The sequence below is a fragment of the Melanotaenia boesemani genome, chromosome 15 (assembly GCF_017639745.1).
Source record: "Melanotaenia boesemani isolate fMelBoe1 chromosome 15, fMelBoe1.pri, whole genome shotgun sequence".
Lineage (NCBI taxonomy): Eukaryota > Metazoa > Chordata > Actinopteri > Atheriniformes > Melanotaeniidae > Melanotaenia > Melanotaenia boesemani.
The window spans coordinates 32,808,554-32,836,253 of NC_055696.1; the positions used below are offsets into that span (position 1 = coordinate 32,808,554).

The 27,700-nt window shown below is 39.6% G+C and overlaps 1 protein-coding gene across 2 annotated transcripts; it reads left to right on the top strand.

The window, feature by feature from the left end:
- The first annotated feature begins 512 nt into the window (after window positions 1-512).
- Window positions 513-27,392, top strand: LOC121654066. Of its 2 annotated transcripts, none has more exons than XM_042007928.1 (8): window positions 513-647; window positions 12,519-12,825; window positions 17,336-17,364; window positions 21,023-21,115; window positions 22,087-22,107; window positions 22,242-22,652; window positions 23,319-23,549; window positions 26,736-27,392. In XM_042007928.1, exons 2-8 carry the CDS (start codon window positions 12,519-12,521, stop codon window positions 26,994-26,996), a joined length of 1,353 nt encoding a protein of 450 aa, XP_041863862.1. In that variant the 5' UTR covers window positions 513-647; the 3' UTR covers window positions 26,997-27,392. The 2 variants fall into 2 exon arrangements, with proteins under 2 accessions (XP_041863862.1, XP_041863861.1); XM_042007927.1 differs by lacking the exon at window positions 513-647 and adding an exon at window positions 12,227-12,411.
- Window positions 27,393-27,700: the final 308 nt, after the last annotated feature.

Here is a 27,700-nt window from a genome sequence, read left to right on the forward strand (position 1 = left end):
CACATCACAGCACCTAAACAGCCTTCTCAGGTTATGCAATATTTCACTTTTAACTTTAATGATTCTGGAGCTTCTGCTGTTTTAATTCTCTTGATCTCACAACTGCTTTTAGCACAGTGGATCATGGTATTTTATTATCACGATTGGATCGGTCTGTTGGTGTGAAGGACACAGCACTTAAATGGTTTGAGTCCTATTTATGTAATAGGAATTTTTTGGTACATCTTAAACACTCCACTTAAACATGGGTTACCTCAAGGCTCCATTTTAGGTCCTATTTTATTTTCACTCTACTGGTTTCCTCTGAGGTCCATCTTTGAAAACTATAATGTGTCATTTGATTGTTATGCAGATGACATTCAGATTTATTTACCTGTAAAACCTGCTGGAGCACATTTTTGCAGAAGTGTTTACAGGACGTGAAAACATGGTTGGAACTTCCTTTGTCTAAATGAAAATAAAACAGAGGTCATTGTTTTGGGGAATGTGCCAAACACATTCAGACTGCAGGAAATACACTCAAAACGTTTGGATGGTTTGGAAAATTTAGCTCATCAACTTAAACTTGTTTGTAAATATGCATCAGTTTTTCCCAAACCAAAGCCTTAGGTTGAAGGTACTATGGACTTCCAGAGAAGTAAAGAAATGTAAGTTCCAACAGCTGATGGTTTCCTGGGTTCTGATATTATGGGGCTGGATCCGGGTTCAGATGGTGTGGGGTTGGATCAGGGTCCTGTGATGGTATGGTACTGGATCAGGGTTCTGTGATAGTATGGGGCTGGATCCGGGTTAAGATGGCTTGGGGTTGAATCAGGGTCTTGTGATGATATGGGACTGGATCAGGGTTCTGTGATGGTGTGGGGTTGGATCAGGGTTCTGTGATGGTGTGGGGTTGGATCAGGGTTCTGTGCATGCTGTTCTCAGCTTAATACATGAGCCCTGTGCTCATGCTGTGTTGCTGTGTTGTTAATCATGAGTGGAGAGCGGTGGGCGTGGGCTCTTCATGAACTTAATGAGTTCTTCTGTTTATTTGACATTATGGTTGATACTGGATCAACTTTTTCTAGAATGTTTCAGGTCTGAAATGTAGAACTTGATGAATATTAACAAATGAAATTAAGCTGAAAGTGAAAGTGTTTTTCTGTTCATCAGCTTGTAAGGTGCTGAATCCTAATCAAATCAAACTCCACACCTTCACTTCTTTCCACGCAAGTGACACTTGAGAACATTCAGGTTCCTGAACTTGTTTTTATCATATACATAAAAAAGGTCTACTGCTTTATAGAGGGTGACACAGGAGTGCATTATTACTCCTGTCCCATCCCACTCCCACAGAAATAAATCCAGTCCCGTCCCATTCCTGATAAAATTACTCCTAATCCCATCCCGCGCCCATTTAGAATGAGTCCCGCTCTCATTTTTAAAAATGTATTTAGTCTTTAGGCAATACATTGAATTTGATTAAATGTTCTCACCCTTCTTTTTTAGACCAGCTGCTAAGTGTTTCTAGCTTCTTTTTTTTTTTAGAGGTCAATTACAATTGCAAAAAACAAAGGAAAAAAAAAAAAAAAAAAAAAAAACTAAAACAAGGGGGAGCAACAATAAAACAGTACATGGTTCACAGCATATCTACCAAAGTTAAATAAACCCAAACAGAACATATAAAGTTGTATTTCACTCATTTCTAAATGTCATTAACTAAACATGTTTTACAGGCGGCACACAGTGTGTTAGAAACCGTCGCACTCGGCTCTCGTGAAGTTCTTTAATATGTCCGCCTTTTCTAACCAGTTCTACCAACCTAATAGAGACGTCATTACTTCTAACTTTGCGTTGTAAATCATTTTTTGCCATATCGGTTTCTCCGCAGGTGTTTGCTAACTAATTCCTTTTCTTATTTCAATTCCGGCAGGGAAGCAGCGGCCGGAAAGCAGTGTTGGCTTCTGGGTAGTGTAGCTCTTTTTATACTTGGTTACAGTGTAGGTTTATTGAGCAAAAACTACAAAATGGCGGCAGCGTTTTTTTCTTTTTTTTTGTTTGTTTGGTTCCCGCTCCTGTCTACTCCTGTTAACTTTTTATCCTCTACCGTCCCAATGATGTGATTAATAGTAACATTGATCCCATCCCATGGGAATCCTGCGGGAATCCTGTGACCCATGGGATTTCTGAAAATATGTCAGCCTCTACTGCTTACCGGGTCTCTCCAGCCACATTCAGCCTTGGTATCTGTAAGCACTCACCCCAGTAACATGCAGGAAGCTTCATGCTAGTTTGAACGAAGACTACCTTCACCTCTGCACCGCCCCAGCTGCTTCGCACACATGGTCATGGACAGCATAGTTTCCTTCTAGTTATTTCCAAAACTTTTTTTGAATATTTTCTAGATAAGATATGAATATAAACCCTGTTTATCTCATGACGTTACTGACATATTCCCAGCTTTTCAGCTCATTCTGATCCTAACTATTAATGTCTCTGTGCAGATTCAACATGCTGCTGTCTAGAATGTCCTCATTCAGATCATTGGGATCATAAAGGCTGGGAAGATCAAGACTAAGCTGGGTGTACTGATCGCTCAGCTTCTGTATGACTGACCTTTTCATGCATACTTTCATGTTTTTACTAAATCTTTAGTCTGGTTTTTACGTAAGTAAATATTTAGAAAAAATACAGAAAATATACATTTTTTATTGTTTAGCTTCTTTTTTAATTTTTTGACCACAAACATGCGCTGCCTGGTCTGGACTCTGTGGTTGCCAGTCTATGTGTGGAAATGATGTCTCCTGTTGCCTGAACCACTCTTTCACAGTCTGAGCCACCTGAATCCCGGCTGTGGGTGCAGCAGGGCTGACTCACTAGCGTTTCAAAATAAAAATGTCCAAATAAAAAAGAACATTTACACAAAAAAGGACTGAAATATAGACTTTTCTGTTAAACTGACTGAAATGAGGTGTAGGTCAAAAGACTGTGTTGCTCCAAGGTCCAGTGACTTCTAATCTATGTGGTGATGTTTTTTCAGTCTAACATCAGTGTTGGGAGTACCGCATTACAGTAATGATATTACTTTTTTGGGTAACGAAGTAAAGTAGTGCATTAGACTTAAAATATTGGTAACGAAATAAGTAACGTGTCACTCGAGCAGTGTTTGTCTGTGTGTAAAGTTCATGCTGCTGCTGCCTGTGTGTGTGCTTGTCTGGACACGTTGCCATAGAGATCCATTTGTGTGATGTAGCTGATTGTGCGCCAACCTAGAAAAAAGAAAAATGGAGCTGTAGATGGAGACAGGGGCTTTTGGTCAGTGGCGATATTCTTATTATTTTCAGTTCAGTCCAGTTTCAGTCCAAACTTGTGGTGAAAGATCCTGCTCACCGGTCAGTGGAAGGAGTCCTTGAGCAGCCGACCTGCCTAAACAAACAGCCGACCCACCTAAACAAGCAGCCTACCCGCCTTAACAAGCAGCTGACCCGCCTTAACAAGTAACCGACCTGCCTAAACAAGCAGCTGACCCACCTTAACAAGTAGCCAACCCGCCTAATGAGTAACTAGTAACTAGTTACTTTTTTTAGAGTAACTACCCCAACACTGTCTAACAGCCAATCAAAATTCACTAATATACAAGTCATTAGTCACTGGTCAAAATTCTCATTTCTACTGCAATACAGAACTATATTGGCGTAGAAAACAAATCACATTGCTGAACTAGAATAATTAAAATTAAATTTTAATCATAGAACACTGGCTACAACACTGGCACTGTGCCATCAGGGAAGATGGAATAACCTGCTCATTCTGTATATTTAGGTAGTCAGGTAGTCTTTCCACATGGTTGTGTAAAACATGGTTAATGACCCTGTACTTATACAGCACTTTTCCAGTCAGCTTGACCACTCAAAGCTCTGTATGTCACATTCACACACACACACACACACACACACACACACACACACACACACACACACACACACACACACACACATACCCTGATAGACACATCAGCCTGGAAGCCTGGAATCGATCCACCGACCACAAATCATTGTGTGGGGTGGGGATACATAACCTGTTAATCACCCTGCAGTGATGATCCAGTAGGAGGCTCTGACCTGTTGGCTTAGTTACGTGCAGGTGGGACTTTTCTTGTTGGCCAGGTGTGTAATTGTCTTTTGTTTGTGTGCTTATTGTAACATGTTTTCATCTTTTGCTTACAGTGAGTTTATTTTTAGATTGTTGAGGTCATGCTTGTAAATGAGAACTGGTTCTCAAACGTCTTACCTGGAAAACAAAGGTTAAAAAGTCTTTCTGAACCTTTGGGGCCCAGTGATTTACTAAATGAATGCTTCCTGTAAGTTGGTAACCTGGCGATCTGGAGTCATTATAACTTCATTAAATTCTTTCTTTGTTGGAAAATGAAGCTGAGACGTTTGGATTTGGACAAATTAAAATATTTTATGGAGAAAAATCTCCATTTATAAAGATAACAGATTATTGAAGAGGATTTCTGCCTCACCTGGATAGTTTCACCTGTATCGCTTAAATTTTCCTAGTCTCCTGACAAAGGATATAATATGTAGATCCAGAAACCAGGGTCTTTCTTTCTTTCTTTCTTTCTTTCTTTCTTTCTTTGTAAAAGATGTAACAAAGTTTATCTATATTTGAACTTGTGTCCTGGCAGTGTATTTGAATATGGCTGGAGATGTAAGCACACAAGCAGACCACAGGGTTACTGGGACAATGCAGACAATCCTTCAGCAGAGATCAGTGATGAACTGGAGGGTCTGCTCTTATTCTTTACTGTACAAAAAAGTTAGTGAAGTTTACTTCTAAACTTTCAGTCACTCTGTGGTCAATATTTTGGTTGGAAAGTGACTAAATGAGTCCAACAACTTCAACATATTCTCTGCTTTCCTCGCTACATGCTCTGGTTAGCCCCGCCCACTGAGTTTGATGGGCTAGGCTGACAGATAAAATAAATTCATGATGCACTGCAAACGGACCATGAAATAATTAATTAAATAGTGAAATAATTAATTAAATAGTGAAATAATTAATTAAATAGATAAATAATTATTCAAATAGTGAAATAATTAAATAGATAAATAATTAATTAAATAGTGAAATAATTAATTAAATAGATAATTAATTAATTAATTAAATTGCGAAATAATTATATGTGTTTTTACATATATTAATTTGTATTTTAATTAATTAATGATACATTTAATAACACATTTATGTATTTCATTATCATTTTAAATATTTAATGACACATTTAAGTAATTATTGAATGAAATATTTAATTAATTCATTGTGTCACTTTACGTCCTCCATAAAAACGGGGCTGGGATAATTATAATACAACAAAAACGGCACTTTTTACGCACGTTTTAGTTGCGCAAAACGCCGTTTTAAACGAGCGTTAAAGTGCGACAAAACGGCGCTTTTTACGAGCGTTCAAAGACACCAGGAAACGGGAGTGCACGCTTTTTACGCGCGCTATTTTTATTTTTTTTTTTTATGTCCAAATAAACTTTATTTACCAATAATAGCATTAACAAGTATACAACACAAGAGCGTATGAGGTATACAACATTATGAACAAAATTACATTAAGATTACCCGGGGTGAAGAGAAAATGTAAAAAAAAAAAAAAAAGAAAAAAATTATAAAGGCAAATGAAGAGATTTACATATATAAATGGTTTTCAAAGCCTTCTTGTTATTTGAGTCTGATATTGACTGTATATACTTTTTTATGTCTTCAAAATAATAAGTGAAAAATGGCACTTTACAGGTAAATTTACATTTATGTATGAAAAATTTTGCTAACAGAATTAAAAGGTTTATCAAAAAGAAATATTTGTCATCCTTTTTGGGAATATTATAAAAACAGAGCAACACATTTTCCCATCGCAATGAAAAGTTTTTAAAAAGATGGTCAATGATGAATTCTTTCCAGAATCTCTGTGTGAAAGGGCAGTACCAAAAACGATGTCTTACAGTTTCAGGATTGTTTCCACAGAAGCTGCAACTACTATTTATGTTCCTTTTGAACTTTATCATGTAATGGCTGGCTGGACAGCATTTATGAAGAATTTTGAAAGACACTTCCTTTACCTTATTTATGATTAAATATTTATTAGGGATCATCCAAACTTTTTTCCAATTAATTTCCAAGACATACTGGTTCCAATAGGATATTACATGTGGGGGTGAGACGACATCTTTCTGGAACAGGTTGCAAATTTTTTTATTGCTGTTACCTGGTTGCTGTGAAAAACAGATTTTCCCTACTGGTGAGTCAGTTGGATCAAGGAGAGAGACTGAGGCTGATGGAAAACTGCCTGTGTTTTTAAATAACATTAATATACCTGAAGGTGTGGCATTAAGTACAAATGAGAATTCTTTGGGGCTGAATGTAAAGTTATAAAGTGACAGGAACTCGTTGTACGTGAGAAGTCGTCCGTCGTTGTTAATCTACTGACCCACCAGTATAATCCCCTTCTTAACCCAGTTTTCAATAAAAAGTGATGTATTTCTAAATAAGATGTCGCTGTTGTTCCAGATGAGGTATTTATGAGGTGAAAAATTATGCTTATAAATCAGGGACCATGCTAAAAGGACCTGCTTATGGAAGTAAGAAAGCTTCACAGGAAGTTTGTCAACATTATAACTATAACTATAACAAAATAAAGTTAAAGCCACCAAAATGAGAGAAAATGAAATGTGGTATAAAGTTCCAGATAGAAAAAGGATTTTTAGAAAATGTTTGGCCCAATTAATTTTAAATGTGTTATTTAAAGTGGTGAAGTCTAGAAAGTTAAGCCCACCTGACTCATAATTGTTCAATACAAGAGCTTTCCTTATGTAATGAGCTCGGTTTTTCCATATAAAGTTAAATAGCATATGGTCAATGTCTTTATTAATTTTTTTATCAACATGTAGGGAGAGAGCAGCATATGTTAGACGGGATATCCCTTCAGCCTTAGTAATTAAAACTCTACCTTTCAGACATAAATCCCTTTGCAGCCGTTGGTTGAGCTTCTTTTGAGTTTTTTGTATAAATGGAGTGAAATTTAGAGAACATCTTAATTTTTGGTCTTTGTGGATCACAAGTTCTAAGTAAGTGACCTCCTCCTTAACAGGAACGTTGCTAATGAAATATGCATTGTAATCTTTAATTGCTAGTAATTGACATTTTTTTAAATTTAGGTATAAGCCAGATGCTTCGGAAAAATCCTTAATCATATCAGGAGCAACAGAAATTTAATTTGCATTCTTTAGAAAAACTGTGGTGTCGTCAGCCAGCTGGCTGATGATTACCTCCTTATCAACAATAGTAATTCCTTCTACTGCACTGTTAGAAATGTGAGTTGCAGGGATTTGTGTGCAAAGCAGAAATAAATATGGAGAAATAGGACATCCTTGACGGATACCACGTTTTAGATCAAATCTGGGAGTGGTACTAAATCTCATTTTAATAGAACTATTACCATTAGTGTATAGGGTTTTAATAGCATCACAGAAAAAGTCTCCAAAGCCAAATTTTTTTAATGATTGAAAAATAAATTGATGTTCAACTGTGTCGAAGGCCTTATAAAAATCCAGGAAGAGGATGAAGCTATCATCTTGAATCAAGTCAGAGTAAGTAAATCCAAGACCAATCTAATATTGTTAGAAATGTGTCTATTTGTTTGTCTACTGTGTTTCGTCGATGATTGTGTCCAGAACCTCTTTAATTCTATTCACAAATATTATGGCCATAATCTTGTAATCATTGTTAAGAAGAGAGATGGGTCTCCAATTATCAAGAGATAATAAGTCTTTGTTTGGTTTTGGAATAAGTGTTATCAGACTCTGAGTAAGAGTAGGAGGGAGCATGTTATTCTTTATACTTTCAATAAAGACTTGTAGTAAAAATGGAGCTATTCGACTGGAAAAGGATTTATAAAATTCTGCGGTTAGGCCGTTTGTGCCGGGAGATTTATTGAGTTTAAGTGTAGTAATTGCATTAGAGACTTCCTCTAATGTAAGAGGACTATCACACTAACTTTCATCTTCTAGATGAATGGTTTTGAGATTTTTTATGGTGTTGAGAAATAATTTTGACACCTCCTCGTTATATTTTGAGCTGTATAAGTTCGTGTAAAATGCGGTGCAAAAATTTGAGATTTGTTTAGAATTATCAGAGATCAAACCGTTGATGTTTAACTGAAGAATGGAGTTCATTTTTGATCTGTACTTTTCAAGTCTAAAAAAGTAAGCAGAGTTTTGTTCCCCCTCCTCCAGCTATCTCTTCCTGGATCTTATGAAGGCACCCTCCGCCTTACATTGGTATAAACTGTCCAATTTATTTTGAAGATCTAATAAAGCTGTTTTATCATCTTCTGAAATTTCCTCCGGGGACTTCTGGTGAAAGGAGGTAATTCTACTTATTATTCCTCTTCAGCTTTTCTTAATTTTATTCATTTGACTTCCATGTTTCCTTAAAAATTTACCTGCTTCAAATTTTAGGAGTTCCCAGTTAGTGCAAAAAGATTTCTCTTTGTTGGCCTTGTTCCAATAAAATTTGATCAGTTTATTAAGATTAATCTTAACTATTTCATGTTTTAACAGAGAATTTTTTAGTTTCCAGTGAGAATATTTATGTGGAGAGCTGTCAGCTGTTAGCAGTCGAATATTAATATAAATTGCTATATGATCAGTAAGAGGAGTGGCAAGTATATTAACAGTGACGTCATTTTTATTGATACAGTTAGAGACAAGCCAAAGGTCAATGCAAGACTGTCGGGATCCTGTCTTATTTCTCCAAGTGTAAACTCTGTCATCTGCATATTTTTCTCTCCAAATATCAACAATATCAAATTTCTCCATAAAATTTCTTAACTTTGTACTGGATGACGAATGATGCCCTGGAGGCCATCTATCAAACATATTGTGTAAGGCGATGTTAAAGTCTCCGCCAATTAAAAGGACTGAATTAATAATAATAATAATAATACATTTTATTTGTTGGCGCCTTTCTAGACACTCAAGGTCACCTTCCAGGATAAAACACAAGAATAAAACAAATCAATAAATACATTAATAAATTAAAAAGGATTCATAAAACAATAATAAAAGCAGTGTGAAATATTACAGTGAGGATGCCAGTTTAAACAGATGTGTTTTGAGTTTGGATTTGAACAGTTGTATAGAATCAGAGTTACGGAGGTCTGGGGGGAGGGAGTTCCAGAGATGAGGAGCAGAGCAGCTGAAAGCTCTGCTCCCCATGGTAACAAGGCGGGCTGGGGGGACGATGAGGTGGATGGAGGAGGAGGATCTGAGGGAACGGACTGGTATGGAGACATGGAGGAGATCGGAAAGGTAGGGAGGAGCGAGGTGATGGATGGCCTTGTAAGTGAACAGCAGGATTTTGTAGTGGATGCGGTAGGTGACGGGGAGCCAGTGGAGCTGCTGCAGAACAGGAGTAATGTGATGGGTGGAGGCGGTTCTTGTGATGACCCGGGCTGCTGCATTCTGAACCAGTTGAAGTTTATGAAGAGTTTTTTGGGGAAGACCGAACAGAAGGGAGTTACAGTAGTCGAGACGGGAGGTGACGAGACTGTGAACGAGTATGGCGGCGGTGTGAGGGGTGAGGGAGGGGCGGAAGCGGTTGATATTGCGAAGGTGAAAATATGCTGACCGGGTTATGTTATTGATATGTGATGTGAAAGACAGAGTGCTGTCAAGGATGACACCCAGACTCTTTACCTGAGGGGAGGGGGAAATGGAAGAATCATCAATGGGAATGCAGAAACTGTCAGATTTAGAGAGAGTGGATTTGGTGCCTACTAGTAAAATTTCTGTTTTGCTGCTGTTTAGTTTAAGAAAATTTGAGGTGAACCAGGATTTAATCTCTTGAAGACAATCTGTGAGGGAAGATGGTGGGAGGGCAGAGTTCGGCTTGGTGGAGAGGTAGAGCTGGGTGTCATCCGCATAGCAATGAAAATGTATGCGGTGTTTTCTAAAAATATAACCGAGGGGGAGGAGGTAGATGAGGAACAAAAGGACTTAATTAGGATATTTGGAGAGCCAAAAAAGGATTCTCTCCTCTAAGGTATCAAGTAATTTGTCATTCTCAGTTTTGTTGTTATAACCGTGTATGTTGGCTGTAATTAAGGTGATATTACTGTGTCTAACAACCAAACAAATGTAGTGCCCTAAACTGTCACAGTCAGAATGTAATATATCTCCAGAAAAGTTATTTTTGAAGGTGGCGACTCCAGCAGAACGCTCAGAGCCATGGGATAACCAGACAACATTACCCCATTGTGATTTTCAAAAATTGATATCATCAGATATAGAATGACTTTCCTGAAAAAAACAGAAATCTGTTTTAAACTGTTTGGCAAACAAAAACAAGGCTTTGCGCTTACATGTTTGTCTTAACCCCCTGGTATGAAGAGAAACTAAAGAAAAAGACAAGGAAACTAATGTAACTTTTAAGAGATGAAAAGGTTATGAACTTCTTGATAAATTTGAAGATAAATCTATAGAAGTTACTGAGTACTGGACCATTTACGTAATAAACAGCAAAAAACATGACTGAATCGTCATAAAAATAGGATTTGACTGTTTGCTTTAACTTAAAACCACCCTGTTATAGAGTAGCAGAACAAAAATAGCTGCTTTTAAAGCAGGGTAACTCCTTTGTTGAGTATGAAAATATCTTATTAGTGAGCAACAAAAGTTGTAATCTAGATATAGAGCAGATATGTCATGCAGAACAGACTTACAAAAGTATTATTTATCGGGTCTGAATGAACATCTTTATGAGGGAGGAAATACTTCTGATCCACTGATGAATCCACGACCTCCCACAAAGTAAGCTGGCTTCCCCTCCTTACAGGCTTTGTCTATGAGTGGCCACAGTTTGTCACGAGATTCTCTGTCCTCTTTGGACAGATCTTCAGCGAATCTCAGATGATTGTCCTGCAGGTAGGATGATGTTTTGGCCGCTTTCCATAGAGCATCTCTGTAGATTTGTGCTTTGAACTGAATAATTGCTGATGCTTAGTCGTTTGGCTCCAAGACGGTGTACAGTGTCAATGGCATCAGGTAGCTTGTTTTTTTGTTCTGGCATAACATGTTCACATATTTCTACCACCTTTTTCCGTATATCCTCTTTCTCCGTCTCCTTGACACCATGTAGCCTGAGATTCCATCTCCTAGAATATCTTTCCAACTCGGATAATTTTTGCTGGCAGACACACTTTACCTTTGACATCCTTCATTTCCGCACACACAAAGTCTATTGTTTTTTTGAGACCTTCGATCTTGAGTGTGTTCTCTTTCACCATGCTCTCGATATTATCCGATCTTGCGTTTATCAATGCAGACAAACTGGTTATGATTTCGTTTTGACTAGCTGGTTCAGTATTGCTGCGCGCATACATCATCTTCTTTGGGGCAGGCAACGTAGCAGGTGTGACGGGAAGAGGAGGAAACTCGTCCATTTCTTCTTCAGTTAGAACCAGTGTAGAGGCAACATAATCATGGCAGTTGTCAAATAGCACATTGCCGGGTGTAACATTAACATTGTTAGCTCTCTCTGTTGTTAGCTTAGCTTTGGAACTTGCCAGTTCTCTTTTTCCTCCTTTCTGGTTCGGCATTCTTTCTGCTTTCTGTTTGTGTTTTCATCTGCTGTATTATATGTTCATTAGAGCGTCGTTAGTGTCAGCAGGCATAAAGTCACATTTTTACCGTGTTCTAAAACTTTTCGTGCAGAGCTCGGCAGAGAGCTTCCACTCACTCGGCCAGCACACCCCTCTATACGCACGCTTTTCCCAAACAAACGCGCGTTTTTTACATGCTATCGCGCGGAAATTAGGACGTTTTTTTAACCTTTTGGCTTGCCACAAGTTTGTACGGGATCGCTTGCATTCTGAATGTCGGGGTTTCTGTCTGTCTTTGACCAGGAAATGCAGTAATTCAGCCATGAAAAAATGATTGGAGTCACACAGAAAACACGTTTATAACAAATCAGTGGACAGACATTTAAACGATGTGATCATTATTAGTTTTTATTGTGGTCATGACAGGTGTGCATCACCTGTCATGACCACATGTAACCGCTGCAGCTCCAGGAGCTCTGCTCTCGGCCTCTGCTGTGTTGTTAATCATCATCAGCAGCGTGTTTTCTTCCTGGACTTAACAATGACTTCTTCTGTTTGTAGAAGCAGCGCAGGCAGCAGAACAGCTGTCCCACACAGATAAGAAAACATGTGATCTGCTTCAGTATGCAGCAGTGGGTCGTTTTAAGGTGTGGTTTATTTGTTTAATGTGCAGGCTTTGCTGCTGGAAGGGTTGATTTAGTCCCACAGAAAGCATAAACAGAGCTGCAAACACCACCACCCAGCCAGGAAACTACTGCAAAGTCAGTACTGAAGGCTCTGATTATTGTTTAGTCTGATTAGTAATTAGTCTAACAGGAGCATTTACTGCTGCGTTGATGAACTGCTTCTAACATTTATTTTCCTCTAGATGTCAGACATCTCAGAGAACAAGTGGAGAGACGCTATGACCAAAATCTTTGACATGCTGGACGAGGACCAGTACAAGAAGATGGTGGGAATCCTTCAGAAGTTTGAGTTTTCATCACCACAGAAGAAAACCGCCAAGTTCAGAAAGGATTTGCCCCGGAAGATCATTGAGAAGTACGGATTAGAGGAGTCCATCTCCATCATCAACGAAGCCATGAAGCAGATTCCCAGGAACGATCCTTCAGTCCAGGACCTGCTGCGTCCCTTCGTGGACAAACTGGGGAAGAACCAGGAAGAAGAGCCAGAAGGTGAGTCCAGGTGTTAGTGTGTGGTACATGGCAGTAAATGAAAATAATGTCATAATGTTGGCACATCCGGTGGTTTAATGGCTTTTACGTCCTCATCATAAAATATTATCACCACGGTGCTTGTTTTACTTCACACAGTGGCACCAAACTAGTTAACTTTTTTTTTTATTATTATTATAATCATTTTATGCTATTCCACATTACTTTTAAAGTAGACACTTATTTGTCAGTAATATAACTCATTGGGCCTCTAGTAGAGCTATGTGATGAAACATGAAAGCACATAAAGCAGTGCTTGGTAACTGGAGGCCTGCAGGCTGCCAATAGTATCTAGCCCACCGGATTACATTGATTAAATAAAATAAATAAATAATAAATAAATAAAAAAGTTAACTTACCTGCACTCTAAGTTTAGTTAAGCTTACTAGAAATTTTCGTAAACCATTCTAGTTTTTCAAAGCAAGAGGGACTTTCTGAATGTCAGATCTGAGTTTTGAGAGAAAGCAAGATGATATTTGAGCATGAAAACCAGGAATCTTGCTCTCAAAGCAAACAATTACGTTCTTGATTAAAGGCAGGAAAATACTCCCATACAAAGTAAAAAACAGACAAAACAAGAAGCAGGTCCAAAAATACAAGCAGTCGTGTAATCAGAGTATTGAAGTGTCAAATATTAAAGACAAAATAACACAAAAAAGAGATAAAAAAAATAAATAAGACAGAAAAAATTTCATGCATATACAAGTGAAACTTAAAAAATTAGAATATCACCCAAAACTTTATTTCAGTAATTCAGTGTAAAAGGAGAAACTAACATATTATAAAGACTCATTACATGCAAGGAGACACACTTTTACATTAATTTGTTTTAACTGTGGTGATCATGTCTTACAGCTCATGGAAACCAAATATAATCTCAGAAATTAGAATATTACATGAAACCAATAAAAAGGATTTTAAATCCAGAACTGTGACCATGTGAAGAGTCTAGACCTGCATATGAACCCAGTTCTTGGACTGAGCCCTTCTGCATGGACTCCTGCCTCCATGCAGCGTGGCATGGATGTTACCAGCCTGTGGTCCTGCTGGGTGGGATGAAGACCAGGATGCTTCAGTCCTTCAGCTCTTCTGCATTGTTCGGTCTCATGTGTCTCATCTTCCTCTTGGACAGGCTTCATAGATTTTCTACGGGGTTCAGGTCTGGAGAGTCTGCTGGCCAGTCCAGCCCAGTAAACCTTGGTCCTTGAACCAGGTTCTGGTTCTTGAGGCAGTGTGGGCAGATGCTGAGTCCTGCTGGAAAATAAAGTCTGCATCTGAAGGAAGCATGAAGAGCTCTAAAACCTCCTGGTAGAGGCTGCGTGGACTCTGGACTTAAAAAAGCCCAGTGGACCAGCACCAGAGAACACGGCTTCCACATCACCACCCACTGTGGAAACTTCACGCTGCACTTTAAGAGTCTTGGATTGTTGCCTCTCCAGTCTTCCTCCAGACTCTGGGACCTGGATTTCCACATGAGATGCAGAACTTGCTCATCAGAAAAGAGCCCTTTGGACCACTGCTCAGCAGACCAGGTCCTGGTTTCTTTAGTCCAGGTGAGACGCTGCTGGTGTTGTGCAGCCGAACTAGAGGACTACAACATGAAGTCCAGGTCTGGGATCCGTCTGTGTGGTGGCTCTGGAAGCTCTAACTCCAGCCTCAGTCCAGTCCTGGTGAAGCTCTTTCTGACCGTCCTCTCCAGCTGCTTCATCCTGCTGCTTGTTCCAGCTTCTCCTTCCTCTCAGCTTCTTCTTGATGAGCTTTGATGCAGCACTTTGAGCATCCAGCTTCTTCTGCAGTCACCGGCTGAGGCTTTTCCTCCTTGTGGAGGGAGGTGATGGTTTTTGCCCAGCTGTCAGGTCAACAACCTTCCCCATGATGCTGGAATCTACTGGAACAGACTGAGACCATCTAGATGTTCAGGAGGCCTCTGCAGGTTTGGATTAATCGGCTGGTTAGAGTGCAGCTCTTAGAGGCTACAACACTGAACCTTTTCACTATATTCTAATTTTCTGAGATCTACGGTTTTGGGTTTCTATAAGCCATAATTTATTTTTATCAGAATTATAAGAAATAAATGTTGGAAATATCTCACTGCATATAATTAGTTTATATACAGTAATATCATTAGATTATCTTTTTAAAGTTTTGTGCTATATTCTAATTTTTTTAGTGTCACCTCTACATATTTGAAAAGGATTGAGAAGTTTAACTTTTAACTGGCACCCCGTCTCCTTGAGTAATAAATAATAAGTTTCCTGGTTTAAACCTGTCTAGATGCTAATACATTACAAGCCACATAAAGGTAAAAAAAAGAGTCAATGTGAAGAGTAAATTAAATATCAGAAAGTATCAGGATAGTAATGCATAATATAATATGCAGTAGTACATTGTAATGTATAATATAACAAATTGCAATAGAGTGTAATATATTATAGCACATCATACACTAATACAGTATAACATACCTTAATAATAATAATAATAATTATTATTATAAATAATTGTTGTTTAATAGTATGCAAAGTAATGCCACACAATAAAACCTAAAACATTGAATCATCTATATTAGAATAAACAGGTGGTTATTTAATTTAAAATTGACATATTGCACATTAATGAACACAAGTAAATAATGTACATGTGAGTAGAGTTTCTACTAATTTGCATATGAAGGTAACTGTACATGATGTATAATAAAAAAATTAATAAATACACTTTAATATAATACTATATGTCATTAGGTGTGCTATAGTATAATAAGTGATTGAGTAATCATGATAAAAAGAGGTGTACAGTAATAATGGGCAGTGTAATATTAAATGTATAATAAAGTGTGCACATGTCAGCAGAGTGCACGTGACAGTAAGAAACAATGATGTAATATATGGTCATGTTAACTGTCGTTCTGAGCATGTGCAGCTGGTGAGATGATGCTATATAAATGCTGCATTATGATCTGGAGCAGGGTTACTCAGTTTGGTCCTACAAGGGCTGCAGCCCAGCAGATTTTCCATGTTTCCCTGCTCCAACACACCTGACTCAAATTAAAGACTCATTGTGCAGAACTGGACCAGCTGTTAGATCCATTTAATTTGATTCAGGTGTGTTTGAGCAGGGATACATGGAAAACCTGCTGGACTGCCACCCTCGTAGGATAGAACTGAGTATCCCTGATCTAGAAAGTGGTCATGTGGATGTAGAACATCGTAGTACATTGTATGCTGCATTCACTGACACTTGGACATCTGATGATTACAAGGGAAAGGTTTTACATTAATATTTGTTAGATTTTTATTGTCTTTTCTTTGCTCACCTGATGGGTTAGTCAGGTTTTAGGGATAGCTTATTCTGCCCCACCCACTCCTCTTGGCCCCGCTCACTATCTGGCCCCACCCTTGGTCATGCACTGCCAGATTTTTGTAATCAAATTTAGGAAAATAGATTCTACTTAGGGACCCATTAAGGCTCTGACTGGCTCTGGACATAATTCATCCACCCATCCATTATCTGCCGCTTATCCAGAGTTGGGTCGTGGGGTCAGCTGCCAAAGCAGGGAAACCCAGACTTCACTCTCCTTGGCCACATTCACCAGCTCATCCGGGGGGATCCCGAGGCGTTCCCAGGCAAGCTGCGAGATGTAGTCCGTCCAGCGTGTCCTGGGTCTTCCCTGGGGCCTCTTTCCGGTGGGACGTGCCCGAAACACCTCACCAGGGAGGCGTCCAGGAGGCATCCTAACCAAATGCCCGAGCAACCTCATCTGGCTCCTCTCGATGCGGAGGAGCAGTGACTCTACTCTGAGCCCCTCCCAGATCACCGAGCTTCTCACCCTATCTCTAAGGGAGAGCCTGGCCACCCTGATGGAGGGAGGCTACCCTTTCGTCCACCAGGGTAAGCCCTAATGCAAAGGCACCAAGCCTGTGGGCAATTAGCATGCCCACACCTGCTCGGCACCTCTCACCAGGAGCAACTCTAGAATGGAAGAGGGTACAGCCCCTGTCAAGGACTGTGGTTCCAGAGCCCCAGCTGTGTGTCGAGGTGAGTCCAGCTATATCTAGCAGGAACTGCTTAACCTCGCACACCAGCTCAGGTTCCTTCCCTGCCAGAGACATGACATTCCATGTCCCTAGAGCTAGCTTCTGCAGCCAAGGATCAGACCGCCAGGGTCCCCGCCTCTGGCAGCCACCCAGCTCACACTGCACCCAACCCCTATGGCCCCTTTTGGGCTGAGCCCGACCGAGCACCATGGGCAAAGGCCCTGCCACCAAGCGTTCGCCTCCGTGCCCCACCTCCAAGCCTGGCTCTAGAGGGGGGTCCCGGTGACCCATGTTTGGGCAAGGGAAACCTGGGTCCATGATTTGTCATCATCATAGCAGTGTTTTGAGCCGTGCTGTGAAAAATTCTGTGAAAAATAAAAAGTTTACACTAACCTACTTTTCTAATGGCTAAACATGATTTGTTCTGTCTTTTAAAGGTCAACAAAAGAGCTCCACACCTGAGCAGGTAAGAGCAGAGCTCACAATATACTCAGAGTTGTGACATCTGTTGACTTCATTGTAAGAGCGGTCACGTGGGTCATGGAGCCTCCAATAGTTCCAAACAAACCCCTTTTGGTTTAACTAAAAACTCATCTGACCTATTGGTGGGACTGGCACTGACAAGAAAACAAGTGAAACTTTTCAAAAAAACAAACTTTTTATGGACATAAAACAAGGACAAGGCAATAAAGTAAATAAATCAGTTTCAGTGTGCATAATGAAATGATAGAAATAAAACATGGGGAAGGAAAAATGACAAACTGATGGATGTCAGTTTTCCTGCCTGTTGCTCCTGAACAAATGTTTAAAAATGACAGTAATGGCTAAATTAGCTATGGAACATAAATGTAGAGCAGCTGTAACATCAGCTAATATCAATGAGTGTTACCAAATATGTGAAAAAGTAATGCAAGAGTAAAGAGGGAAGATACTGTAAAACAGTGTCAGTGAGTGAATAGAGATGCACAGGGAATCGGTGAAATATAAGTTAATTAGGAATCAAATTTAAGTGATTATTAGTCAGTCATTGGTGGAACATGGAAAGCAAAAAGGGACAAGGCAGTTTTTTTTGTGAATACATTTTTATAGTTAGTAAGTATAGTTTCAGATGTACAACCCAAACATGAACCAACAGACAATCTTGACCATTCGAACATCATCCAGCCCTCCTTCCACTCCTGGCAGCATCCCTCCCCCACCTTGGTCCATTGTCTTGTTACCTCATCGGGAACCTTTGTTGGAGTTGAGAACGTCCATTACAACTAAGATGGCTCTTCTCCATGAGTCTAATGTAGAGTTTTTGGCTTTGGTCACTCGTGCTGTAGACAGTTTTAACATGATCACATCCTGAAAATATTCCAGCCACTTCCTAGCATGCAGTTTGTGAGGTGGCAGCCAGCGTTGTACTATCAGTTTTTTTTTGCAGCCGTCAATCCTGCCAGCCATACCTTGCGTTGTTTCTCAGTCAGTCTCAGATGTGAGTCATTGTTGAGCAGAAGTAGAGTTGGCTCCAAGGGTATAGGCTTATCAATCATATTAGATAACATCCCTGTTACCTTCCCCCAAAAACCATAAACCTCTGGGCAATCCCATACCATATGCCTAATGTCCCCAGTGTGTTCTGGGAGCACAAGTTACAATTTGGGTTGGTTGACAGCTTCACGTGAAACCTCGAAAATGGTGTCAAATAGGTCTTCTGACACAGCTTATAGTGGATCAATTGGTGGTTGGGGTACTTGGACGCACAAAATGTTTACCCAGACTCTTTCCCAGTTTATGTCTCCTTCTCTAGACCACACCTTAACCAGGGGTAGCTCTTTCTCTGTGTGTGTTTGGAGTTGTGGATACATAGCTGATACAAGTCCTCTAGTATCCGTTGCAGACAGTCAGTCTACGATATGGTGTGTTTGCAGCGTAGAGTCCATCCGCACGCCGCAGGCGCGGACAGCCGACCGTAGTTGGCGGTATAGAAAGTGAGATGTTGTTGGCAAATGAGAACATAATGTCTGGAAGCTAAGAATCCCACCTATTTAATTGCAGGACGTCTGACAGAATGTACATGCATTTTCGTGACTTATAACACTGATATTGTATCGATTTCCCTCTGAAAACGAATGGAGTGCGTTGGTGATGACCGCAGTCCTATCTGGTGTTTGGAACTATTATAACGTCTACAGTAACCTGGATGTGCGCTGCCACATTTTCTACACAGGCGTAGTGATTTAGTGTCATTAAACTTTAAAGATGTTTAACAAAATTATTAATTTTAATAATTTAAAAAAATTATTTATATATTAGTCCAAATATTAATTATACCTCGGGAACACCACAACACAGATAGCTTTTAAACTAATCTAATGGCTGTGTGGACACCATTAGAGTACTAAATTAATTAATTTAATTAATTAATTTATTCAAGCTAGTCAAATCAGTCAGTTATCAATCAACCAGATCTTTGATATAATTTAATGAACGTTGGAGAGTTGACCTTTGTTGACCTGTGGAGCTGAAAACCATGTCATGAATCTGAGTCCCGGATTTTTACCAGTCAGACCCCCACTTTGGAGTGAGAGGAAAATGTCCTGTTGGTCTGTAAGGAGAATGTTTAATTCAGTCAGGATTAAACAAAAGTTCCAATCTTTATTTTCCAAGGTCCAATCCGCTACACTGGAGTCAATGAGAGTGTCGTGACTCTAAGTATATGGAGGGCTCTGGGGAAGACCTAATCCAGTTAGTTCATGTGTTGGTTTTACTTTAACTGGTTTTACACAAAATCCTGGCTTCAGGTAGAAAAAGTTGCCGTTTCACAACCGTGTATATGACAGGATCATCCACCCATCCATCCACCCACTCATCCATCCATCCATCCACCCACTCATCCATCCATCCATCCATCCATCCATCCATCCATCCATCCATCCATACATACATCCATCCATCCATCCATCCACCCACCCACCAACCCATCCATCCATCTATCCATCCATCCATCCGCCCACTAACCCATCCATCCATCCATCCATTCATCCATCCATCCATCCATTCATCCATCCATCCATCCATCCATCCATCCATCCATCCTCCATCCATCCCTCAATCCATCCATCCATCAATCCCTCCATCCATGCATCCATCCACCCATCGTCCGTCCGTCCATCCACCCACTTACCCACCCATCCATCCATCCATCCATCCTTCCAAGGATCATCTGATTGGATCTGCGTGTGATTTATGAAACGTTTGTATCTGACCGATCTCAGCGTACAAATGTTTGGGCATTGATAAATGCAGCGGCTGAAATCCGTTGTCATTTACGCCCTTTTTTATCTATGATCCCGAGGCCTCGCCTATTGAGGTCAAACCATTTCTCCTGCTATGTGGCAGGTTTGCCAGCGAGGTGATGAGATGCTCTGAGAGTGAATATCAGTATGAGATTGTTTGCAAACACAGATCTCTGTTTGTATTTATCCTTATTTCAGATTGTAGTGTCTAATGATTTATGGGCCTGTTGAATTTGAGCTATTATAAGTGTCATGTGTGGGCTTAGGCTGTTTATCAGATCTATTTTCCCAAATCTTTTCTCAGTGTGTTCGTGTGCACTCAAAGCATATCAGTAAGCTATTTCATTTGTTTTGTTTTGGGAATCCATTTCAATGCTTTTCTGCAAAAGGGTTCATTCTGAGTCCTGAATATGTGTCTGATTATACTGAGATGATGGTTTTAGGTTTGTTTACTTCTTATATACAGGGTCTGCTGTGCTGCAGTGCTAATCCACACTGACTCAAACTTGCATGTACGATAAATGCCGAGCCTAGCGTGGAAATGGTCATGCGCACAGATTTTCATCGTATCCTTGTTTGGTTATTTTCATTAAGGCAGAAGTTGACTGAAAGATTTGAGCAAAAAAATTAAGTGTGAAAAATATTAGTCTGTAATACTTTTATTGTAATTTTTGGGAGAGGACTTTTTGTCCACTATGACCTGAAAGGGTGATAAATCTGTCCTGTTGACCGTCAAGAAGAATTTAAACTGGAATTTAAACATTCTTCAAGGAACACAAAGGAAAGGCCAAAAAGGTCCAGAATTACCCACAAAGATTAATTTTCTGATGTTGCTCTGAACAGACTGATCTTCCTGGAGCAGCAAAGACTGAAAAGAAAATGGGAAAAAATGAGGATAAATCCGTGAAAACAACTGGATCCACAGAAAATCCCAAGGTAGGTGTTGCTTTCAGGCTGCACAGTTTAAATATGGTTCATTTTGTCCTGAAGTAAACTGTTATTTATCTGGTTTAAACAGTTTAATAGAACACATCATAAACTATGAAAACAAGAATCTGCTTTCCATCATTCAAACCTTGTGTTAAAAGATCAGAGTGTGTGTGTGTGTGTGTGTGTGTGTGTGTGTTCATAAAGCACCAATCATCTTGATCAAGATCATCTCAGGGCACATAAATGGTACATGGACTGTACTTCTAAAGCACTTTTCTAATTATGTTGACTCCTATATGTCACATTCCCTCATTCACACACACACACACACACACACACACACACACACACGCACACACACACACACACACACACACACACACTTCTACGGTTATATAAAGTGCTTTGCTCTATCACACACATTCATGTCCCAATAGACACATCAGGAGGCAACGTGGGGTTCAGTGTCTTGCTCAAGGATACTTCGGTATGATCCACCGACTTTAAAATTGGCAGACGACTTTACAGTATGGTGGAGAGAAACGCGAAATTCTCTTTCTAGAGCACTTAGTGACCGTGGAAGGAAAAAAAAAAATCTGAAGTCAACATGGAGGCATCATTAGAGATTTGGTGCTGGTCCTTGGTCAGGTTTTTGGTTATTTCGTCAACTCTTATGAACACTGACAGCATTGCTCTGGTGTTCTGGGTTTGCTTTAGGGCACATTATATATATATATATATATTTATATATATATATATATACATATGTATATACACATAGTGTCTCAGTGGGCTTAGGTCACTACTATTGTAGTACTTATTGACATATTAGAACATTTTTACATTTACATCTATTAAATTCACATTTATAGACAAAAAAAGGTTTATTCATCTATAATTTGTTCTGTAAACTATAATGTTCATAAAAACAGGTAGCTTTATGTTTTCAGTATGTAAATAATCTTTTTATTTTCCAGGAGAGTGAAATTCCCATCTTGGTAAGTCAAATTTTTGCATTTTAAGTTACTATTCTTAAAATTACTTTGTGGAATGATTTGTGAAGACACATGTTTTAGCATCTGTTTTTTTTTTTTTTTTCTATTTTCCATCTTAACTCTTCATCTGTATTCAGGCCATTAAAGATCTAAAGACCACCGGTGTACTCGGCCAAAATTTCACAGCAGGGAAGGTTGTGCAGAAATCTGGTCTGCGTCCATATTACACACAAGACAATGTGAGAAAGATTTATTTCTACCTGGGAGTCGCTGATAAAACAGACTGCATTAAAGTGATGGTTTATGGAAACGAGCGCTTTGAAGGCATCAAAGAGGGGAGCTTCTACATCTTCAGGGATGTAATCATGGAAAATAAGGTCATGAAAATCACAGAAAGAAGTAAAATGTCAGAAACGGCTGCATTCAGCGTCCCAAAGAGTCTGGAACTGGAAGCTTTGAAACTACTTTCCAGTCCAGTTTTCACCATTGCTAACATCCAAACCATTGAAAAACAGACAAGAGTTAGTGTTGAAGGAACTGTGAAAGAGGTGAGTTTCCATCAATCAGTGATGTTTGTTTAATGTGCCAAAGGCTGGTCTTATCACAGAAGCCCAGTCTTCATTTTCTGTATGACTTTCAGTGTTTTGACCAAATAGAAACAAACTGTTCTGCCATAAATTCGCTCAGTTTATTGGCATAAACTAAATATTACTCACCAGCAACAAACTCTTGTCCATGTGCTTAGTTTCTGGTCCAAAATGATAATGATGACATGGGCAACGCCGAACCTGAGGATTAAAGATGGCAGCTCATATAAACTTTTTTTTTTTTTTTTTTTTTTTAGCGGGACAGTGCATGTTAATGAACAGCCAGGCTTATACAGCATGAATGTAAACATAAAGGATTATAGCAAATGCTAATTTCCATCCGTTGTCCCGGGGATTTGGGGGGAATGGGAGAACAATATAATATAGAAACAATTTGTATTTACAAACCAATATAAAAATACACGTTCTTATATCTAAAACAGTACATTCACATGCACAATTACCAACACTCATACTTAACCAAATTCAATATCACTACATACTTACACCTGCACAATACTTACACATACACAATTACAAACACTCATACTTATCAAAGCTCAAGATCACTACATACTTACAGAGCCCTTCAGAGTATCTTGTAACTTGTGTTCTTGGTTTGTTCAGATTGGTTGTTCTAAACCCATCGAACTGAGAAGCAAACAGATGAAGAAAGACAAGCTTGACTTCAGACTGGAGGATGATACGGGTTCCATCTGGATCAGCTTGTGGGGTGAAGACACCAAGCTGATCCACGGAATATCAGTCGGAGACTTTGTAGGGGTGATCAACGTGAAGACAAATCTCTACAATAACACAGTATCACTGAACTCAACTGACTTCACCAGAATCATGAAGGTACAGTAGATGTTATTCTTGCTGTGATGGTGCTGTCACTATGAAATATCCTTGTTTTCATCCAGGTACACCTTCTGTTAGTGGAAACATTTAGATCACAGGAAATATATCACAGTTCATGGTACCACTGAGTACTATAGGTACTAAAGATACTTTACTATACTATAGTTCATAAGGGAATTTTAGGGCACATTCACAACAGGATAATCCAGGTACCTCGGTTTATATCTGAAAATGTAACATTGTCTGGTTTGTTTTCACTTTGCATTTTTCTCAAGTGGACCAAACACCAGATCAGTTCACTAAAAACTATCAGTTCACTAACAGCCAGCAGTCTGCTAACAACTAGCAGTTAGCTATAAACCATCAGTTCGCTAACAACCAGCAGTTAGCTATAAACCATCAGTTAGCTATAAACCATCAGTTCGCTAACAACCAGCAGTCTGCTAACAACCAGCAGTTAGCTATAAACCATCAGTTAGCTATAAACCATCAGTTCGCTAACAACCAGCAGTCTGCTAACAACCATCAGTTAGCTATAAACCATCAGTTCGCTAACAGTCAGCAGTCTGCTAACAACCAGGAGTTAGCTATAAACCATCAGTTAGCTATAAACCATCAGTTAGCTATAAACCATCAGTTCGCTAACAACCAGCAGTCTGCTAACAACTAGCAGTTAGCTATAAACCATCAGTTCACTAACAACTTAACAGTTCACTAACAGCCAGCAGTCTGCTAACAACTAGCAGTTAGCTATAAACCATCAGTTCGTGAACAAATTATGTGTTAGAAATGGAGAGAAGTAAAATGGAAAATGAAAATGAGTAAGTAGAGACAAAGATACAGTGGATAGAAGCAATGACCCTTTAATTCAATTTAACACCAGCTGCTACACCTGTACAGAAACACAACAGAGCATTTCTTACAGCTTTTACAGGTAAACTAAGCTGACAATCATTCAGAGTGCCTAAAAAATAACCAAGACAACAACAGCAAGATGTATCACAACAAAAACCAAAGTACCAAATATACAACCCAAAAAAAGAAAAATAAATAAATAAACCCTAAACAAAAATAGCTGTGTATAAACCATAGACTGTAAAGATGGACAGAACCTCTGTGACGTCACCCGTAGGTTTCTGAAGAACTGAATTGAAGCTCATTGAGCGGTTCCCACCAACGCCATCTTGGCAGAGTCAAGCATGTCGTCATTCCTCAAAAATCCAAAAATGGGCAAAGAGGTGGAGCTGAGAGGGAGACTGTAAAGGTGGAGGTGGATGATTGACACCCATCAAACTCCGAGCTGCCTGTAGCTAAGAGCTAACTGAGCTAACCCGGAGCTAACGGTAGCTAACCAGCTAAGGGAGGTAGACAGGCTAAAGCTAAGGCGCGCTGTTAGCTGACTAAAAGCCGCAGTTGTGCTGCACTCTACCTTCTTTCTGCGGGTATTGGATACCTGTCAATCAAAAGGACACACCCCTAATTATGCTGAATTTCAAGATTAAATAACATCGAAATGGATGAGTTAGAAAACAATTCACCCCCCTCACAGTTGTCATGAAGGTAAACTTGACCTATTAATCTTTAAATTATTACTATTATTATTATTATTATTATTATTATTATTATTATTTTACCAGGCTTTTTAACATGTTTATTTCTACTGTCTTTTTAACTATGGGGATTTGTTCTGTTTTGGAGCCAGCCCCTAGTGGATGAGGGATGAACTGCAATTTTCTGCACTGCATAGGCTTCGCATTTTACCGGCTGAGGTTGCCGCTTGGTATAAACCCACTGGACAACTCGTGACTGTGTCAGAATGCAGAGTATAAGGAGTCAGGATTGAACAGGGGTTAGTGTGATCATGCAAATATGACCATGCCTCCACGGAGGCCAAAGGCAGACTAGGGCAATCCAAAAACCCTGGCGATCAGTGCACTCCCCAGAGCACAAACCCAAGCCACCCCACCACTAAGGCTATGTCCACATTGCACCGAAGCTGGTTCAGGTGTTAAAACGGTGGCGAAAACTGGGAGAAGGGTTTCAACATCCCCACAACACCGCTGTAGTACATACTACAAGGCAGTAGGGGGTGCTAAAGAGTAACACTCCAAAGCTAGAGCAAAATAACGCATGCGCAGAGAAAGGCTCCCTCCGTGTTGCAGGAAGTTCACATTAGAAGCAGAGAAGAGAAGATGGCTGAAGATTCACTGCGAAGCAAAACAGAAACATTTCTTCAGACAAATAAAGAAGTTTAGCTTCTTCTTGTTCTTCTTCAAAAAATGCTTGACTACAAAGCATAAAACACTAAGGAAGGGTGGATTGGGAATTGGCATGTGTTCGTCACATTGACGTCATATCCTCGAGTTGTGCGGCTTCATTGTTCGTACAGTACCACAGACGGTAGAGGACTCAAACTGATCCACTTTGGTACCTGGCTTCTGACATGGTCGGTTTCATCCCTGGCTTCGTGGGGATGAAAAGGTGGTTTGCTGAAATACTTTTGCGGTTTTACTGCAATCCGGCATTGTGAGCAGTAGCTTTTCTTTGTGGCGTTTGCATGTTCTCCCCGTGTATCCGTGGGTTCTCTCCGGGTACTCCGGCTTCCTCCCACCATCCAAAGACATAAATTCTCCCTAGTGAGTGTGTGGTTGTCTCTGTGTTGGACTTGTGATGGACTGGCGACCTGTCCAGGTGTACCTGTCTCTTGCCTGCTAACTGCTGGGATAGGCTGCAACTGCTGAATTGGACTAAGCGGTACAGATAATGGATAGATTAAATAATTAAGAGGGAATATGCCAACAATCTTGGATATTATATTTTTGTCTTCCAGACGACTCATTGAAAAGTCAAGATTTTTTTTAATTAACAGAAAACTGTAACAAATATTTTCATTTTCACTGAACGAATTCAGCTTCTAAACCAAATGGAATCTGTCTTGGTTATCTTAACATTTTTATTTTGAGTTGATGTCCCTCCATGTATGAATAGCTCAAAGTCACGTGTGTGAAACTAGTTTCTGGTTTTTGTTTTCTGAAGTTGATGATTAAGTCCTTAGATTTTCTGATGCTGATTTAAATGCAGGTTGTGGTCCAACTGTGAGAGGAAATGTTAATAAAACACGTGAACGTGACGCCATATCAGATTTCCAGCTCGCCCTGATCCTGTGGCTCTGTTTTTGTTCAGGTGCACAGCGCTGCTGTTCAGAACGCCATCGTTCAGGTTGTTGGGATCCTAAAAGCTGAGGAGGTGGAGACTGAACTGGAAGCACTGGTCAACAACCAGCCACAGGCTTTAGTTGTGGCTTCTTCCCTCCTGAGAAACGTCTTTGTTAACAGTACGGAGGAAAACCTTAAAGACAAACTTGTGGAGAAAATACCATTTTGGGCAGAAGCAGAAATACAAGGAAACAGGATAATCCAGATTAAAGCCTCTGAACAGACATAAACCTGTTCCAACATGTCGCTCTGCAGACATCTCCTTCATGGTGGAACAAGAATTAAATAATGAAGATTGTCCAGTTGAGCTTCAGCTGTAACTTCTCTTAACATGAAACGTGTCAACATGCAAAGGAAACTGAAAAATTACTATAAAAATCTGCCAGAAGAAAATATTTTACACCTTTTTGATCCTTTGTTTGTTTCAGATTCTGTTTAAGTTTTTATTACCTGTAATTCTTTCTTTGTGTTAATTAAGGTCATCATCTTTTTATTTTTTTCATTTTGTTCTTTTACTTTTAATCTGTTCAATCTGTTTATGTGAATTATATATAAAATAAATCAGCAACTGATGCTTTCTGTAATTAACCTGATTTTCTGGAATTGTGATCCTGGAATAAACAACAGCCCGTTTTATCTCTGTCATGAATGGCGGACGTCGGAGGAGGTGAGGACCCAAATGCAGGCAGTCAAGGCAGGAGGCAGAATTGGTGCAGGTGACAGGTTTATTTCCCAAAACTCAAGACAAGGAACCACACACGACAGGGATAACTCCAGTGAACAAAAAACCACACATGACCAAATGAGAGGATCTGACAATGAGTGACTGAAAACCAGGAGTACTTATACACAGAGGGAGTAATGGGGAACAGGTGAAGTGGATGAGCAATCAGGCCAGGTGATCTAATGAGGCAGAACAGAAATCACAGGAAC